Below are 20,473 nucleotides of genomic sequence, written 5' to 3'. Positions count from 1 at the left end.
GAATGTATCTTAGTCACCTCTTTATTGTCCTAGGAGTTGTTTGCATATTTCCAGCTCTCAGTGCTTTATTGATTGTGTAAAGTTTTCTGTATTTAATTATCTAGCTATATAGATAGGGTTGTCAAAGTTTGAACTAAATTCTTAGTTCTCTGGGAAAGGAATTAAGATGAGTTTCAAGAAAGGATACTCCTGTCTTCAATGGCATACTGTATTACACTTGCACAGGTCTGTTTATGGCAAGCTATATAGAGCACACTCCTTAGACTAAGCAGCCTGAATGAAATGTACATACTGAGATGCTACAGTTAAGCCACAAGCGTGCCTAATCTGAATGGCACACTCAACCAGACTCTGCTTTTTAAGTGTATATAGTATTTGCTGTTTTTTCCAGTGAAAGGATGTTTAGGCCATCTGAATAAGTAAAGGAAAGTTGAGTTATGCTCTTAATTCTTTAAATGTATCTCATTTTATGAGTTATTTCCCAAAAATTGTAAAGGCACCAGAGGGTACATGTTAGTAATTATTTCAAGGATAATCTCATTTCAAGAGAACCGGGGCCAGCTGTTCTGGTATAACTTTCCACTATGAGAGGCTGGAGCTCATCTCATGAACAGTTAGGCATTCTCACCAAGCACAGTGCTGAGTGTTCATGGATTTGGGTTTTTGATGTTTATATTTCCTGCTAAGCGTATGACCAGGTCACTGTGGAGGTGAGAGTCTTGCCTTTAGCTAGGAAGGTTTTATTGAATTAAGAGGAGCTCAGGAGAACCTCTAGAGAGCCAAGTGTTCCAAAAGGGAAGCGTTAGTATGGGCTTTCCTGTGGCTTTTGAGGAAGAGAAAAAAAATCTGATTTTTAAGTTTCTCCTTCACATGCAGGCATTCCCCCTTTCCAGTACATCCCATGTTTGCATTTGGAAAATGTTCACATGCAAACAGAATCGATGCCACTTGGCATGGTTGAGCCACAACCTTGAAGTGACTTGGGTAAGCTGGTTTGGTGCAAATAGAAAAACCACCCTTGATAGTTGAGGTTTCTACCGTGATTTTCTACGGTGAGCTTGCCTTTTGGAGCTGAGTCATAATTCCTCTCAAAACCTCCTGAAGTACAGTTGTATCAATAGATATAGCTGTCATTTCTCAAGAACGCACTTAGGAGCCACGGATTGTATTAAATGCTTCATGTGTTTTCTCTCATCCTCCTGGCGATCCTGCCAGGAAGGTATTACTAGCCTTATTTTACAGATGAAGAGGAATTGGGTCTCAGAGAAGCTGAATAACTTTTCCAAGTTATTGAAGCAGGTGCTAGATCTGGATTTCAAATCTAGATCTGTTCTTCCGCTGCCCCTACTGTAATCTCTCTCTCCTGGACATCTTGAGTGGCAGTGCTCGGAGGGCACCCTGAGGACACACATCCCACCCATGTAGATGGAGGTAGATACTAGCGCCCAGTGTGGGGGAAGCCTCCTGCACATTCTGCAGAGAGAGAGAGACTTTCTCTGATTCTTATGGATGTGCTTGTGTCCAGGGAAGCAGCCAGGATCCTTACGGCTTCTTGCATTGCTTGTAGCTGGGGCTATTGGCAGCACCACTTCTGGACCTTCAGAGTCATTTCAGTCAGGGCTCGCTTTCCGCCTACCAGGTCAGTGGGCCTGCTCCTGCCATGTACTGCTGTCAGTTGTACAGGGCCCTGCTGTGTACATCTCCTCACCTTTTGGGGGGGATTGGTTTACTGCTCGAAGAGAAAGAAAACCTGCAGTTTAGTAGGTTCAGGTTCACTATATGAGGAGATGGGATGGGACTCTCTTCAGTGAGATGCCCCTGGCTTCCAAGGTAGCAATTTTTGCGTGGTGTGCCACAAGAATTTTTAAAACATGCAAAGCCTGCTAGTCAGGGCACTGAGCTCTTTCCCCTAGATCAGTGGTCAGCAAACTCATTAGTCAACAGAGCCAAATATCAACAGTACAGTGATTGACATTTCTTTTGAGAGCCAAAGTTTTTAAACTTAAACTTCTTCGAATGCCACTTCTTCAAAATACCAGGCCGTGGTATTTTGTGGAAGAGCCACACTCAAGTGGCCAAAGAGCCTCATGTGGCTCATGAGCCACAGTTTGCCGACCACGGCCCTAGATTGTCAAATAAAAAAATAACAACAACCAGTTACAATAACACAACAATAGCCACAGTTTGCCGACCACGGCCCTAGATTGTCAAATAAAAAAATAACAACAACCAGTTACAATAACACAACAATAGCCACAGTTTGCTGACCATGGCCCTAGATTGTCAAATAAAAAAATAACAACAACCAACAATAACACAACAATAGCCAGCAGGTGTGAATGAATAAAATTTATGACTATTCTTTTTTTGTTGGATTGACAAAAAATATTTCTTCTGGTGGGCTGCATAATTTTGGTAGTAATTAGTTTGTGTGCCGTAAGAGGAAAAAGTTTGAAAATCGCCGACTTTAGGTATACTTCTGTGCACTTCCCATTATTTCGGGCCTTTTCTTCAGTTGCATTGGCGTCTAATGATTAGGAGTGCCTTGCCTTCCAGGAGGTGCTGGGTGCTCTCAGACACCTGTCACCTCATCAGCTGAGTCAAAAGTCCTTGGTCCTCTCTCAGCCTATTTCCCCATCTCAACATTTCAGAGATGATTATAAGTGCTGTCCTGCCTATATTACACGATAGTTTTGGTGATTCAGGTGAAATACATGGTATAAATGTGCTTCGCAAATTGTGAATTCATGGAGGATATTTTGCTAAATGTAAAGTTAACCTTCTCTACGCATTCAGAGGTGGTCACTCCTTCTTTCAAGGCCTGGCTGGTGGGTGTGGTCAAGATTGTAGCTCATATGAGAAGGATGGATGTCTAGGATTATTTGTAGTGTCACAGTTCCTCCCACTTTTCCACATCTGCCAGTCTGTATTAGATTAAAAAAAAAAAGAATTAAAAATCATTTATAACTATGCACAAAGTTCAGAACTGTGTTAAGAAAAATAGGTTCTTAAAAAAATGAAAAAAGAAAGTAATAGAAAAAAATTTCCTTACATTTTATTGGAGACTATATATATATATATATTATATATATATATATATAATATATATATATATATCAATTGTATTAAAATACACATACCATAAATTTAGCCATTTTAAGTGTATGATTCAGTTGTGTTAAGTCTATTCACACTGTTGTGTAGTCAATCTCCAGAAGTTTCTCATCATCCAAAGCTGAAACGCTACACCCATGAAACAACTCCCCATTTCCCCTCCCTCAGTCCCTTGTAACCACCATTCTAATTGGACATCCCTTTGAATGTTAGAAGCTGCAGAACAAAAAAGAGATTCCTCCTCCTTCCCACCCCTCCGCTTGGGAGGAATAAGTGAAATAAAGTCAAGTCTGGAAACCACTAAGCTTTCTGTGTATCTTTTGGGGTGTTATTGCTACATCCATAAGGAAGTTTTCTCTAGAAGACAGATATTTTTGTGAGGATTTAATTTTCTGTGTAAAACAATGATTAAGCATCACCATTGGAGAAAATGACAATGAAGACACTTTCAAATATTTCATGGCCTGGACTATATAATACTAGGTTCGTTAAATAACGTAGTGATCATAGAACTAGGACCTCTTTTAAGCTTTCAGCCTCTCACATAGGGCTCTTAGACTTGTGACATAGGTGATCTGAGTATTCTGTCTGAACATATGTTTTGTATGTGTTGTCCTGTTTTTTTCTCGACCCACAGGATGAATAGACTAAACACTTTGCCTCGAGGATTTGGCTCTCTCCCAGCTCTTGAGGTCCTTGATTTGACTTACAACAACTTGAATGAAAATTCCCTTCCTGGAAACTTCTTCTACCTGAGTAAGAAACTTCTATAATTCTCCTTAAAATGGTACTTTGCGTTCTAAATGAGGTATTTATTTGCCAAGGTCCAAACTCCAAGAGAAATTAGGCATATAGATTTTTTTCTTTACACATTCCTTTTGAATTTTCTTTTGTAGCTCAGCAGTATGTGTACTTGATATATAGTTATCTGACACCATTGCACTGAAGTGGTCTTGAATAATGTCATACTAACTTTCTAATAGATATTATGTATCTAAATGAGATATTGAGCTAAGGAGTTTGAGTTTCTTTTTTTAAAGAACATGCAAAAATGTAATAATATATGTGTTGCAGGTAACTTTTTATAGGATATTTGCCCAAAGATGTTTCAATCACTTACTTATAAAAATATCTATCAATAAACCACTGACATAATTTTTAAAATGTCCAGCCATGATTATTGTTTTAATCCTTTTAAAAAGTGCTCTTAATGCCCTAACCTAGTGGTCAGCAAACTCATTGGTTAACAGAGCCAAATATCAACAGTACAACTATTGGAAAATTTTTTTTGAGAGCCAAATTTTTTTAAACTTAAAATTCTTCTAATGCCACTTCTTCAAAATATTTCGACTCACCCAGGCCATGGTATTTTGTGGAAGAGCCACACTCAAGAGGCCAAAGAGCCTCAGTTTGCTGACCACAGCCCTAGTCACTTTAGCTCAGTGGACAGAGCATTGGCTTGCAGACTGAAGGGTCCCAGGTTCGATTCCTGTCAAGGGCACATGCCTGGGTTGAGGGCTCAATCCAACATGCAGGAGGGAGCCAGTCAATAATCCCCTCTCATCATTGATGTTTCTGTCTTTCTCTTCCTCTCCCTTCCTCTCTGAAATCAATAAATATTTTGATTTATTTTTAAAAAGTGTTCTTATTGATGTATTCTATTTTGTTGATAGTATGTAATTAAACACTCTTTGACTTTTTATATTGCAAACAGATTCTTGTTGCAAATGCTTGTAAATATTAGGAAAAACTTATTTTCTCAAGAACTTGAGAAATATTTAGGAAAGAGTTACTTTCCTTCAATGAGTGTTCTGTTTGTCCAAATAATGACATGTGTGGCACCCAGAAATACTGAATATTCTGAGCTAGTTTCTAAAGTTACATTTTTTTTTACCTTATCTATACCTTCTCTCAGACTTCCTCAAGTATGTGAAAACAACTCTAAAATATTTTCTTGGGCGGTGGGATAAATTGTTTTTATTATGTAAATTAATATACAATTCTGTCAAATTTTAAAACATTAGAATGTAAATGATTGCAACAAGAAAACATACTTCTGCTTATACTTTTTTTTTGGTTGAGGATAAAAAGATTCATTGGGGTTTTTGTAGTTTGGATCATGTTTCCATTGTGTAATACTGTGAACAAATTCCTGATTATTGGTATTCTGCCAAGTTAGTGTTTTCTCTATTTTTAGACTCCAGGTCATTATTTTAGCCCCTTTATCTTCATTTATATTTGTTGTTAAGGCCATAGAAACAAATAATAATATAATTGATCCTTGAACATACACACTTGAACTTCAAAGGCAGGTCTACTTATATGTAGATTTTAAAAATAAATACAGTAAATATATTTTCTCTTATGATTTTTGTAATAACATTTTTTTCTCTTGCTTACGTTATTGTAAGAATACTGGTATGCTATATACTACACATGACATATAAAATATGTGTTAATCGGCTATGTTTTCAGTAAAGCTTCCGGTCAACAGGAGGCTATTAGTAAAGTTTTTAGGGAGTCAGAAGTTATGTAGTGATCTTTGACTGTATAGGGAATCCTTGCTTCTTAAATCCTCATGGGTCAGGGGTCAACTGTAATGAGTCTGATTATGGAAACAATAAACAGTGATTATGGCTTTCACCACCAGAAAGCCTTTAGTAATGGATTTATTTTTAACACTACAGACCCGGTGCACGAATTCATGCACAGGTGGGGTCCCTCGGCCTGGCCGGCAATTGGGACAAATTGGGGCTGTCTCGTCTAGCCCCGATCAGGGCCAGCCGGCCAGGGGGAGGGACTGTGAGAATTGGCTGGCTGTGGGAGGTTGACTGTGAGAGTGCACTGACCCCAGAGGGGCAGCTCCTGTATTGACTATCTGCCTTCTGGTGGTCAGTGTGTCATCATAAAGACCGGTCATTCAGTTGACTTGGTTGTAATGGTCGCTTAGGCTTTTATATATATAGATTAGAGGCCCAGTACATGAAATTCACTTACTATGTACATGGGGCATTCCATCAGCACAACTACACCCTCTCCAGTTTGGGATCTGTCTCACAATCCCAACTGCTCGCCTGCCTGCCTTCCTGATTGCTCCTAACGGCTTCTGCCTGCCAGCCTGATCACACCCTAATTACTCCCCTGCCAGCATAATTGATACCTAACTGCTCCCCTGCCAGCCTGGTCATCCCTAACTGCCCTCCCTCGCAGGCTTGATCACCCCTAACCACGCTCCTTGCAGACCTGGTCCCTCCCAACTGCTCTCCCCTGCTGGCCATCTTGTGGTGGCCATCTTGTGTCCAAATAGGAGCAGGATCTTTATCTTCTACAATTGAAACTTTGTAGCCTTACGAGGAGGCCAAGGCAGGCAAGGACAGGTGGAAAGCTTGGCTTCCTCCATTGCCGGGGGCAACCCTAGCTTCCTGCTCTCTCCAGCTCCGTGGCTGCCACCATTTATGTTGGGATTTATTTATCTTCTATAATTGAAGCTTTGTAGCCTTGAGTGGAGGCTTGGGCCCACCAGGGTGTGTGGAAAGCTTGGCTTCCTTCATCGCTAGGGAAACCCAAGCCTCCCTCCTGCTTGCTCTGTGGCTGCAGCCATCTTGATTGGGGTTAATTTGCATACTTGCTGGTGGGCGTGGCTCATGGGTCTAGCGATGCGATGGTTAATTTGCATATTACTCTTTTATTATATAAGATAGTTCTCTTTACATGAAAGAACCCTTTTGCCTTAAGTATTGATAAAAGTGACAGTGGCTTTCTTTGTTTTACTTTGGATGCAAATGGGGTAAGAAATGTGAATTGGAAGTAATAGGAGAAAAATAGCTATCTTTTCTGATGGTATATTGACATTTTGTGCCAAAAACTACTGGTGCCCACAATTGTTAATTGTGTCAGTCCTCTTGGATATAGATGTTTTCCTGAACACACCAGCCCCACAATAAGCCAGTAAATCTAAGTTTGACCTGCTTGTTATTATTGTGAGCCCTAGGTATGTCACAGGCTTCTCACCAAGCCAGGGTTATTAATCAAAGCTGACTCCCTTGTATTGATCAGACTTCAAATGGTTGGGTTCCATGTCACCCTGTTTATATATTGCTGTTTAATTTGCAGCCACCCTGCGTGCACTCTATCTAAGTGACAACGATTTTGAAATCCTGCCGCCAGATATTGGGAAGCTCACAAAGTTGCAGATAGTAAGTAATTTATCTAAATTCTGAGAAAATCAATTCACTTCTGCAGCCTCTGTTGGAGTAGAATCAAGTCAATTTGAGCAGGAGTAGGGTTTGTTCTACAGGAATAAACCACTCCTCTCGGTGCTGTTGCTTGTTCATCTGTAGTCACTTGTAAATAAATTGAAAGGATTGAGGTTTAAAGAAGAGAGGGCATGAAAGAGGACAGAGTTTATGTTGAACGCCTCTTTAAGGGAATTTATGTGAAATCGTTTTGACAACTCCTTGTTTTCTTGTATTTAGCTCAGCCTTAGGGATAACGACCTGATCTCGCTGCCTAAGGAAATCGGGGAGCTTACTCAGCTTAAGGAGCTTCACATTCAGGGGAACCGCCTGACCGTTCTGCCCCCAGAACTAGGTAAGGTTGCTGATGAAAGAGCTTACTTCCGGATTTAATTAATACTGATTATCCAAATGCAGCAATTCTGAACAACCCTCTCTCCTCTTGTTGGCAATACCCTCCACCGAGGCACCCAGTTTCGATCATTTACTAGCGTTGGTCATTGACCAGCATTTAGCTGTGCCGGGTTTGACCTGCCCTGGCTCTGCATTCAGTGGCTGCTGCTGCATTGTCTCAGAAATGGCTGATGAGAGATGACCCAGCCCAGCTGCCTGCCCCTGCAGTGAAAAGAGCCCAGATCGTGGCAATTCTCTTATCTATGGCTCCTCCTTTACTAGCTGGGGTGGGGTTTTAATCAAACCAACACTCTTACTTTTTTTAATGCTGTATTTTTTAAATTTAATTTCTTGAAAACTTACCAAATAGTTGTGTTTCTTACAGCTGCTTAAATACCTTTTCCATTCATGAATTTGTTTTTCTCCTGATTCCACCTCCAGTGGGAATTTGAAATGTGTTATAGCTGGGAATTCCTCTGTCCTATCCTGTTTCCCATTGGCAGCTGAATCTTACTACTCTGCCTGGTAACTCAAGTGGCCCCTGTGGCTTCTTACCTTCCTCGGAAATAACATCCAAAGCTGTTCTTCTGTTACTAGGCTATGCTACTCTTTCAGAAAAGGCTCATGAGTTCACTTTGTTTATCCACACCCTCGGCATCATCTCATTTCTTCTATACATCGAACTGCTTTGTTTCTCAAACTAAGACTTTGCTTTTCTGCTCCAAAATACCATCATTTTAAAAAACACACTTACCCAATGTAAGCTCACTGAGAGCAGGGCTTCTATATTTGTTCTCCCCTGCTTACTGTGTACATGGGGCATGTGCTCAAGGAATATGTCCTGAATGATTAGTGAAGTGAGACCCTCGGATAAGCTAGCAAGGTTTTGGAAAGGCTACGAGCAGGCAGTCTGACTTCTGTTCAGAGCTGTGAACATAATTTAATGTTCAACATGCAAGCCACGAGCCACATACCAAGTGTTCAGTAGCCACGTGGGGAAAATGCAGATAGAGGACACTTCCATCAGCACAGGAAGTTCTGTTGGGCAGCTCTGTTCTAAAGGAAAAGCATTCATATGCTTCCATGGAACAGATGGAAAGTTATATCACCACTTTTCCCATATCCTTGAGCTCCTTTGTCAGTGTAAAAGATCTAGAGAGAGTTGTGCTGCTTTTCAGCATCTCCCCTTCTCTGAGTTACAAGTAGCCCAATCTCACTTTAGGATCAGGCTACAGGATCCAGAAAATATCCTTGCAAACTTTTTTAAAAATACATATTTTTATTGATTTTGGAGAGAGGAAGGGAGTGGGAGAGAGAAAGAAACATCAATGATGAAAGAATCATTGATCAGCTGCCTCCTGCACACCCCATACTTGGGAGTGAGCCCACAACCTGGGCATATGCCCTTGACTGGAATTGAACTTTGATCTCCTGGTTCATGGGTCAAAGTTCAACCACTGAGCCACATTGGCCTGAACACAAATGTTTTAAGGCAGAAAACTTCTTTCAAAAGAAAGATTCTATACAGCGATTGGTAACCACAGGTGTTAGCCTTGGTAATACCAGGCCAGCTTTTGCACAATAGGAGTACCTTCCAACCTGTGAAATAAGATTTCCCTGCAGGAGACTAGTTCTTGTCTAATTTGGTAAAGCTCACTTGGTGCATCCTCGATTAATCTTACTACTCTGCCTCGTCACTCAAGTGGCCCTTGTGGCCTCTTACCTTGTCTATTAGGAGAAATGAAAAATAAAGTGCATTTTGTTGTTTTACCTTCATTTGTCAAGAAGTGAGGCAGTGTAGGCTGTTAGATTAATCAATTATTTATATCAATAATATTTTAGAAAAAAATCTAGTTGAACCTACACATATCTATGTATTTATATCTTAAAATCTTACATTGCTTATCCTATTTAAATACTGCATGTTATCATATTTGTCTTAACATTTCTGTTAAACTCTCTGATAACAACTTACATGTTTTTTATACAGCAGTGAAATTAAGGAGACGGTCTGTAAATAACTTTATTTTTTTGTGTGAACCATATCTAGGAAAGCTTAATCTTAATATCTGCTTGGTAGTAGTTTTTCCTAATTATAGGTAAACACTTAACTGGAAATAAATGATAAACCCCTGGGAGTTTCTATTATAAATATAGCCTCAAGATGAAAACAGATGTATTACTTATTTTTAAACACTGATTTAAAAAAAAAATCAAGTGTTATAAATAGTGATATAATAATATTACTAGCCAGCATGTTCTCTCCTGTCATCGTCATAAGAGCACATTAAGCTGACTTTTTAGAGGTGAGGAGAGGTGGCACGTTCTTAGGGACACAGTGAGTCACAGGTGTGATCTGAACTCTGACGGACTGTCCTCCAGGTCCACATTCCTAATCTGTGTGGGGTCCACAATCCCATTTGTGCCAGTAGAGGGATTCCTAGAAAACGGTTTCTGAGTGTGAATACTATGTGGCACTGCTCTCTGCCCCAGGCCGTGGCAGGGGGACAGATGACACAATATGGCCAGTCACGTGGCTGAGCAGCGGGGCTAGGGTAAACCTGCAAAATGCTGATGAGATGGCCTCTGGGAAACAGACTGCTGTTCCCCTTTTCCACTCAGTGCCAGCTGCACTGTCGCTGTCCTTCTTTCCCCAGAGAACACCCAGCCCCAGCAGGAGTGCCTGTCTGTGTGTTGGATGCACAAGGTGCTCATATGGCTCAGGGCCGGTAAGGGACCTGCTGTCCTTGCACCTTCCTGTATCTGTCCCACCAGCATCCACTGGCTGCAGGTTTGCTCTGGGTGCATTTTAAAGTGTGGATAATGGTCTTTTCCCTGTATATTTTTTATGTATCTGAAAAGCAAGTTAAGTGCTTTAGAGATTTCTGTGAAATTTCCTTTAAAAATAAGTTGAGAGTTTATTAACTGGAAACCTTGTTGGTTAGAGTATTGGGGCCAAACAAGGGAATCCAGTTGGGTTCTGACCTGTCAGATATAAGAATATTCACGGATACAGCAAAATAAAGTCAGGGGCTTGAATGGAGTTTCACATGTAATTTTATTACGTCCCTTTTGTTGTGTAACCCTGAATAAGCTACTTTAACTGTTATGTCCGATTCCTACACAGTAACTCACTTGATTTGATGTTAGTCCAGTTTATCCATTGAAAATTAGATTTAAATTGGATCTATCATTTACACATCCATTTATCCATTCATTCATTCATACATTTACTGAGTTCCTTCTTTAGGCCAGGTCTTGTCTCCAAGGAACTTACTTTTTGAATAAAGTAAAATTCACATATTCAACAACTGTTTATTGAGCCCTAGTTTCATGTTTTATTTTCTGGAGATACAACAAGAGATGAAGCATACCTTGTGGCATTCTAGTTGGAGAGGATGAATGGATGATGGATGGATACCGTATTAGATATAAGTGCTCTAGGAAGAAAAACCAGCATGGAAGGGAATGTTTATATTGGGCGTAAGGCGGTGTTGCTCTATTACAGAGTCAGCAGGGAAAGCTTCACTACTATGATGGTGTCATTTAAGCAGAGACCTTAGGGAGGGAGCTTCTCTGGCTGAGGGAATAGCAAGTGCCAGGGAATGAGGTATCCCTTTACCATGTTGAGGGATAACAGCAAGATTAGTGTAGCTGGGACTGAGTGAGCAGAGGGGAGAGTTGGGAGAGATGAGCTTAGATAGGAAGTGGGGACTACATCTTGTGGGAACTTCTGTGCATTGTAAGGTCTTTGGCCTTTACTCAGGGTGAGATAGCGCAGGAGCATGAATAATGGCCCAAAGATGCCCTCGTCCTAATCACCAGCACCCAGGGATATGTTACCTCACATGGTAAAAGGACTGTACAGATGTGATTTAGAATCTTGAGATGGGGATATTATTCTGCATTACCCCAGTAAGCCCAGTATAGTAATAGAGTCCTTAGGGGAGGGAAGCAGGAGGGTAAGAGAGAGTACAAAGTAGATGTGATGACAGAATTATGAGAGTGGAGTCATGCATGGAAGGGGCCATGAGCCAAGAAATGCAGGCAGCCCTCAGAAGCTGAAGAAGCCACGAGAATGGATTTCCCCCTGAAGCATCCAGAGGAATACCACCCTCTGCATTCATCCAGCTGATAGTAATGGTCAGATTCTGGACCTGTCTTTAAGGCAGGACTGACAGGAAATGGTGACAATTTAGGTGAGGGGTGTAAGAGTGAGGAATTGGACCTGGGCAATGGAAAGGATGGAAAACATCATGGGAAAGGTAGATTAGGAGATGGGGAGAGGAGAGGAGTTAGACATGGGCAGATTTTGGGTGTCTTAAGTCTGAGATGCCTTTTGGATTTTTAATCGAGAAGGCAATTGGGCATTAGAATCTGGAGTTCATAGGAGAGGTCTGGCTGCATAGGTAATTTGGGGCAGTATCAGCAGACTGCAATGCCCCAGATTGGATGTGATTGCTCAGATGTGACTGTAGAGGTTGGAGGATTGGTCTGTGCAGAACTGTGCTTCCTTAGCACTGAATCCAGAAGGGCTGGGTACCTGACTGGGCCAGGCTGGCTCCCAGGCAGGCATCTGTGCCAGGCCAGGGACTGTGGCTTCCCCTGGAGGCCCCACGACGGCTCCAGTGCTAGTGCAGTGGGGCGCTTATGCTTCATAGGAAAACTGCTTTTCCCAACGTGTGTAGATAACTGTGCCAGCGAAGGAGTGAAATACACACAAGTGACATTTCCTGAATCTGCCTAAATCCAATGTCTCTTTTGGGACCAGTATTCTCAGCTCACAGCCAGTCTCTTCCTCTGGAAAAGCAGCAACACGCCTAACTGGAGTTTCACCCACTTTTAATTAGCTGAATGGAGAAAAGGCATTGGTAGGCAGGAAGGAAAGGCAGGCATCCCCACCTAGCCTCAGAGAAGATGAAGCCCCAGAATAGACAGACTACCAGTGATGTCAGAGCTGGAAGCTCTGTGGGCATTGCTCTGTTCCACTTCTGTATTTTCTTACACATGAGACAGTTATCCTATGAGATGAAGATGTGAAATGTGTTTGCTTGGTCTCTTCCTTAACTTCTCCAGGGTTCAGCTGCTTGTTCTGGATTTAATCATCACTAGTTTTGTGGCTTCTGCATAGTCACGGGACCTCTTCTTCTGCAGGTGTTTGCCCTTGGAGGAGGAAATGGCATAGGTTGGCTAGGCATGCAATGAAGCACGTGTTTTAAATATCAGCCTTATCTACATGGGTAGGAGCAGTGCAATGCTACAGGCATCTGGGGCCAGCCGGCCTAGTGTCCCATCCACGGTGCCAGTAGTCAATGGCAGCTTTTGTTACAGAAATATGAGGAGCATATGTTTTGAAACAAATATTAATCACATTCAGAGAGTAAGTGATGTCACGAATCGAGAATTTCCCTCCAATTGTATTCTGTAGAATGAACAGAATTAACAAAGAGTAGATATACCAGTCTAGATTTTTTCCTATTATACTTCTTAATCTTTTTCTTTATGGTTTTTAAGAAGCTAAAGAAAAATACTTTCTCTTGGAGGCGAGCAAGAAGAAAATGAGTATTCGCTTTTTGGTCTTCAAATTTCTGATTTAAAATGTCTTACTGTCTCTTGTGTTACTGTCATTCTGTCAATTGATTCCCAGTTATCTTATCCAGGTGTTTAAACACAGGTTTTTGTTTTGTTTGTTTGTTTGTTTTGTTTTTTTAAATATATTTTTATTGATTCTTTTACAGAGAGGAAGGAAGGGAACGGGATAGAGAGTTAGAAACATTGATGAGAGAGGAACACTGATCAGCTGCCTCTTACACACCCTCTACTGGGTATGTGCCCGCAACCAAGGTACCTGCCCTTGACCGGAATTGAACCTGGGACCCTTCAGTCCCCAGGCCAATGCTCTCTCCACTGAACCAAACCGGTTTCGGCCACAGGTGTTTTGTTAAATTAAATGGATTGGGATGACATTGGTCAACATGAATATATAGGTTTCATGTGTGAGTTTCTGTGTTATAAGATCTGTATATCCAAATGTTTTAACACATTTTAATGTATACAGTAGATTGTACAGGTTTGATTCATCATAGAGGTTTGGGCTCAAATCTTACTCTTTTCCCAAAGTTCATGCTCTGAGACTGTGGATAAGTTATTTTACCCTCTCATAGTTGTCTCATGTAGATAGAATGAGGGTAATAATAGCCCCTTCTCCTAGGTTTTTTTTTTTTAGTTTTTTTTTTTTTTTAGATTTAATAGAATAACCTATGTAAAGAACTTTGCCTCATGCCAAGATTAAATAAAAATGCTCAGTAAAATGTTAAGTAAATGAATGTGTACACTGGTTGTGTGTGTGTGTGTGTGTGTAGGTAAATACATACAGGATTTTATACTATTAGGCTGTATTTAGAGGCTGGCTTTCTGAGACTCTTGGGCTCTTCTAAAACAGTCTAAGCCTAGAGGTTGCTCAGAGTCTCACACATTTGACAAGAAAGAAGAGCAGTTAGTGGCTGAGCACCTGGAGAGAGAAAGATTGTCCTAGAAGGCCCAAGAGCCAGTCTCTGTCACACATTTTTGTCGGTTTATCACACAGATAAAAGAGAAGCTGTGAATTAGCTTCTTGTGTGAAAGCTGAGAAGACTCATTGGAGGTGACAGAAGAGCTAGAAATGCGAAGGAAGGGGGCAAGAAGAGAGTGAAAGTCAGATGGGGACAGCTCCACATGGGGAATGCTCAGGGCGGACATGAGGTCCTAAAAGATGGGTTTCACTGTCATCCTTTCAATTCCATCATCACAAATTTAATGTCGCTATTTTAATTTCATAAATGACTTTTCTAGTCTATGCCCATGGTCAGCAAAATGCAGCTCGTGAGCCACATGGGGCTCTTTGGCCCCTTGAGTGTGGCTCTTCCACAAAATACCACGGCCTGGGCGAGTCTATTTAGAAGAAGTGGCATTAGAAGAAGTTTAAGTTTACAAAATTTGGCTCTCAAAAGAAATTTCATTGTACTGTTGATATTTGGCTCTGTTGACTAATGAGTTTTCCGACCACTGGTCTATGAGTTTTAGATTGAGGCTGGGAGAAGGTCAGCTGGTTCTTCTACCTAGAAAGTTCTATAGTTACTTTCTGATCCGACCATTGGTTGCTTGCTTCATTTATTGGTTTCCTTTTTTACTTTTTGACATCCTTTGTGTGACCATTAACTTGTCCCTAAGTATGGAATATGTCTTGCTTACACTGATTAGACTCACTTGTTAAAACATGTTCATATCTCTACAAGTGGCAGCTTTGTTTTCTAGTTGTTTAATCTGTCACTGTCTTATGTTACCTTGTGTGACAGTGCTCATTTCATTGACAGTTTTGTTCTCCCAGAATTTCTCAGGATAATCACTGTTCTGAACTAATTATTTTCATTTTTTAATATAACTGATGTGTGCATACACATAGTCCTTTGTCTGCATACTAGTAATTTACTTCATGTTTAAAGCATACCATATGAATCCATTTTTCTAAATCTGTCTTATTTTGTTATAAATTAAAACCACTAAAGATTCACTGTGAAGTCTGACTGTTCTGGAGTTGGGCAAGTTTAGCTACCACCTGGAATCTCTTAAGTCTTAAGAAAAAAAAAGGTAATGGCAGTTATTAACTGCCTCCAGAATAATCAGGCATAATAAGAAGTTTAAAAAGAGGTCTTTTTTTTTTTAGTCTAGATTCTCCATTTTAGACAATTACCTGCCATTATCCAAGGCATATTTATTTATTTATAATTTTATTTTTTAATCACAGTTTACATTCAATATTATTTTATATTGGTCTCAGGTGTACAACCTAAAGCCATCTTTAATTCCAGGATTGGTTTTCTCTGCCTAAATCTAGCTACTTGTGAAAGGTAGAGCTGGATCATGTTTGTCTAATTAGGTTTAGAAGTAGCACTACTGAATTGGCCATCTTTTCTATTCCTTTTTGTTGTTGTTGTTAGTCTTCACTGGAGGATATTTTTTCCACTGATTTTTTTTTTTACGTGGAAGGGTGAGAGAAAGACAGAAGCATCAATGTGGGAGAGACATACATGGACTGGTTGCCTCCTGCATGTGCCCTGACCTAGGCTGGGAATCGAACCTGCAACCCTGGTTCTTGCCCTAGCCTGGGAGTCAAACCCATGACCGGCCAGAGCCTCCTTAATTTTGTTGATGTGTCCCTCTGAGTCTTGTGAATGAAGTCGAGATGTGGGCAGCATAGTTGAATGAAGTATGTGGCATCCTTTATGTATTGAAGAATGGATGACCTTGAGCAAATCGCTTGCTCACATGTTAATCCCTGGCTGTAGCTGATAGCAGCTGGCCTCTTCCCAACTGGGGTACAATTTCTAGGTCTCCAGAACCTCAACTGAGTCACTTTGATTGTTTACAATTCCTGGTAAAATGAAAATGAAGAAATTATGTAACAGGGTTATATAGTGTTTTGTGTATATTTTTAAAATTTAAAAGTCAAAGTTTTAATATATAAAAATATGGCATGACATCCTCTTATTCACTGGACAATTGTAGGATTTATAAAATTCAGTTTTGAGTGCTACTGGCCATGTCTAAATAGTGGTACACAGGTGTATGATTATAGGGTAAATATAGTCTCATTTCAAGCTCTCTTCTAGCAAATGTCAAGAATGTCTCTTAAAGGTTGGCCAGAGTAGCTCAGGGTTGAATGTCAACTTGTGAACCAGAAAGTCATGGTTCGATTCCATTCAAGGCATATGTCTGGGTTGCGGGCTCGATTCACAGTAAGTGGTGTGCAGGAGGCAGCGGTCAATGATTCTCTCTAATCATTGATGTTTCTTTCTCTCTCCCCCTCTCCCTTCCTCTCTGAAATCAATAAAAATGTATTAAACAAACAAAAAAATGTCGCCTTGAGACTCTTCTGAAAATGCTAATAGTCTAGACCCCTTCCTAACATCATTGTTCCTTTTGCTCCTCTTACTGCATTAATTTCACTGGCCACTGTGTACAGTTGAGTTTGAAAACCCTGATTTTATTTCTTGACCCAGGAGCCCAGTGGCCAGCTGGCAGGAAGCATTGAGTGCGTGTTTGCTCCATAACAGTTGCTCTCCCAGTACTCACCTCCCTGTTATATCAGCATATTCCTCATCTCTGTCTCTGCCTGTGAGAAGTAGGGACTGACTCTGGCTGAGATGCACCTGTTGGAGCCTTCAGAGAAAACTGCGGTCAGGCTTGGGTGTGGCGGGGGCGCCTGCACAAGGGCTTGTGGTCCACAGGGAGAAGTGGGTGCAGGTCCTCTGAGAGGAGCCCAGGGAGGAGGAGGAGAGGAGACAGGAGTCCTGCAGTGGAAGCTAGAGAATGACAGAGCACCTATTTGTAAGTTGACATTGTTTATGAGTTAGAAGTTCTATGATTTTGTTTTTATTATTTTAGTTTTTCTGCAATGATATGAAGAAGCCAAAAGGATATAAGGGGGAAAGGCTAATATTTATGGAGCCCATAAATTGTCCCATTAGGCATTTTTATATATGTCTTATCACTTCAATCTCAGTAGCTGGGGAGGGGAGGGGCTTCTCATTTTCTATGCAGGGAGCATGAGATTCTGAGAGGTTGAGTAGCCTGCTGAGGTCCCACGCTGGTTAGATTGGGAGCTGGGCATAGAACTCATGTCACGATCTGTAATAACTGTGCCGGGTTAACCCAGGGAAGCACCATTTGCTGTTTTTGTTTTATGCCAGGTCAAAGTAAAATATAAATTAGTCTATATAAAGAAATAGTATTTTATGGAAAAAAGGCTCTCTGAATTAGAAATTAATGAAGATGCATATTCCAAAGACGTAACTGTGATATTTTAGGTTAAGGGAGCAGTAAGTGATATGGGATTATAAACCCTGCCACTTGGATTGTACAGAATTGAGTTTGTCAATTGATAATAAATCTTTTTGAAGTCACTTTTAAGCTAGATAGAATTATAAGTATCTCAATTTGTATACAAAAGATGATAATTTATAAAACGGATTCATAGACTTTATCTCAGTTCTATCAATGTGGGGAAGGAGAGTTCTTTGGCCACTTTTTAGAGATGGCGAAACCAGTGTTTAGGGGAGATTGTGACTTGCCCAGAGCTACAGTATTGACATGGCTTGTTAATAACAGAATCAAATTTTAATTCTGATCTTTTAATTTCAAAAATAATTATTCCTCTTAGTAGGATATCCATAAATGTATCAATACTGAGCCAGTAAAAAGGCATCGTTTATCTTTAAGTGACAGATTGCAGTGTTTTCAAATATCTGTCTTGTGTGTTTTTTCTTTAAAAAATAAAATAAAAATGAGGGATAGGAAGTCTTTACCCAACTTTAAATTTTGACTTGAATTATATGACATGCTGTTACATTTTATTTTTGTGTTAACATTCCTTTTGCCATACTTCACACAAAACTATATATGACTAGAGGCCTGCTGCTTGGATTTGTGCACCAGTGGGGTCTCTCAACCCGGCCTGTGCTCTCTCGCAATCCGGGACCCCTCAGGGGGTGTCGGGCTGCTGATGCCAGCTGTGAACCTGGTGTCTGGTGCCCGTTGGTCAGCTGAGCGGTGCTTCTGCCATGGGTGCACACTGACAACCAGGGCCCAGCTCCGATGTTGAGCGTCTGTCCCCTGGTGGTCAGTGTATGTCATAGTGACCAATTGTTCAGTCGTTCAGTCCCTTGGGCTTTTGTATATATAGATTCTTTGTCCCCATTCTTTTAGTTGATAATCAAAAACGACTCCTGTCAGGTCTCCTACATGATCTTTTTTAACAAGTTCCATTTTCTATATATTCATTTCTGTGAATTTTTAGCCCCAGACAATGCTTTAAGTGTGGATTTTAAAAATGCTAAGTGAATTATATTTCTACCTGGTGAGTTATTGCCTTAAAGAGGGAAGGAAGATGCAGCACATAAAACGTTTCCATTCGGCGTGATGGATTTCAGGAAGCTCAGTGTCGGGATAAGTGTGATTGAACATGCGCATCAATCTGTGTTAACACCTGCTGGTAAAGCATGCCTCCATTGACAGTGGACCCTCCTTTGATTTAATAGAACACTAAATGTATTCTTGCCCTGGGAGAAATGCTGGTGATATGAGATTCTAGATTAAATTTTATTTTTTATTCCAGAGGTATATCTGTAAATACAGTTTCTATCACTTGCATAGATATATAATATCTTACATTTATGTAGCATCTCCCTCAAAGCATCTCCAATATATTATGCCTCTATAAAAGATAAGCAATATTATTCTGAGCTAGACTCAAGTGGAATTGCATGTGTGAATGTGGGTTTCTTTTGGGGGCTGGGGCTGAGGAAAGGGTGGCTTTAGGGGATGATTTATCAACACCAAAACTTAGGAAGAGACTCATGACGGTTATGCCTTATCATAACTCATCATGGATCAGTCATCCTGCTCATCTTTATTTTGACCTTTCCAGAATTGTTCACATTTTCAGTTCCATAAGCTGATCACTTACTGCACAAAAGCATCTAAATGGTGCCATTTGTGCTTCTATAAAGTATTAGATAGTAGCCACATTCTAATATTAGTAAACAGGCCCTTGCTCATTCTCAACATATGTTTAATGATTTTAACGGGCCTCAGTACCCTCGCTGTTACTTTATATTTGCTGTTTTATAAAGAAAGGCTCTTCTCCTTGGACAAGACTGACCATGTCTGATTCTGACCTGTGGCCCCATATGCAGTGTTCCTATACTCTGTTGGGTTTGGGGAACAGGGGTAAATGAAATAGACATAATCTCTGCCCTCATAAAGAAAATCTTGGAAAGAAACAAATCTTTAGAATGTCTGTCCTTTCCAATCCATTCTTCACATAGCCAGCAAGGTGATTTTATAAAATCACAAATTGAATGGAGTTCAAAACATCAATTAGTTGCCTTCCCATAATGCTCCTTCCTGGGAGTCAAACCCACAGCGTTTCAGTGTGTGGGATGACGCTCCAACCAACTGAGCCACCTGGTCAGGGCTGTGCTTAGAATTCTTTAATGTACTCTTTTTGAGCTGTAAGAGCCCTTATGACCAGGTCTTCATGTGTTGTTTTTATTGTTGTTTTTTGCTAATCTTCCTCCTCAATTGCTCATGGGCAACTCCCGGTGGCCTCCTCTCAGTTCCTTATGATCTTTGCTTTCTGCTTAGAATTCTTATCTACTGAATATTTGCAGAGCTGGCCAGATACCAACTTACATGTTTTTTTTTTTTCCTCCATGAGCCCTTTCTTTGCCATTCTCAAGAGTCCCTTTCTGTTATTTTCTACTATGGCTCCTGTGTTGAGCGTCTGTCCCCTGGGGGCATTTTTTAAAAAAAGGGATAGCTCTTTTATTTAACAAATACTTGTTCATTACCAGCTGTGTATGTCATGTACTATTCTAAGTCCATTGTGAGATATCAGTGTGTGTTGTGGGTAGGGTAGAAAGAAAGATCCCTGCCCTGTTGCAGGTTTAGATCTATAATCATATCAGATAAAAAATTTTATAAGATATGAGATCGATTTTTTCTATATAAATAATTGCTTCGGCACCATTTATAGAAAATAATTTCCTTTTTCTATTGAATTGCTTTAGTGCATAGTCAAAAACCAATTTACTATATAAGTGTGGGTATAAAAACTCATTTACATATGTGTGGGTATGAAACCAATTTACTATATGTGTGGGAATATTTCTGGACTATGTTCCATTTTTAAA

General features: G+C 40.4%; 1 protein-coding gene across 4 annotated transcripts in view; it reads left to right on the top strand.

Moving 5' to 3' along the window:
* The window catches only part of RSU1 (Ras suppressor protein 1), a 223,674-nt gene that overhangs the window by 45,684 nt on the left and 157,517 nt on the right, over positions 1-20,473 (top strand). For all 4 annotated transcript variants that reach the window (XM_084871373.1, XM_084871374.1, XM_084871376.1 and 1 more), the window contains exons 5-7: positions 3,752-3,870; positions 7,228-7,310; positions 7,590-7,704. In XM_084871373.1, coding sequence (XP_084727499.1) covers positions 3,752-3,870; positions 7,228-7,310; positions 7,590-7,704 — 317 coding nt within the window. The remainder of the gene's footprint in view (positions 1-3,751; positions 3,871-7,227; positions 7,311-7,589; positions 7,705-20,473) is intronic.

This window comes from Pipistrellus hanaki, assembly GCF_964339955.1.
Source record: "Pipistrellus hanaki genome assembly, chromosome: 1".
Taxonomy (NCBI): Eukaryota; Metazoa; Chordata; class Mammalia; order Chiroptera; family Vespertilionidae; genus Pipistrellus; species Pipistrellus hanaki.
The sequence above is the reverse complement of the archived record's forward strand: the minus strand, read 5'-3'. Positions and strand labels throughout refer to the sequence as shown.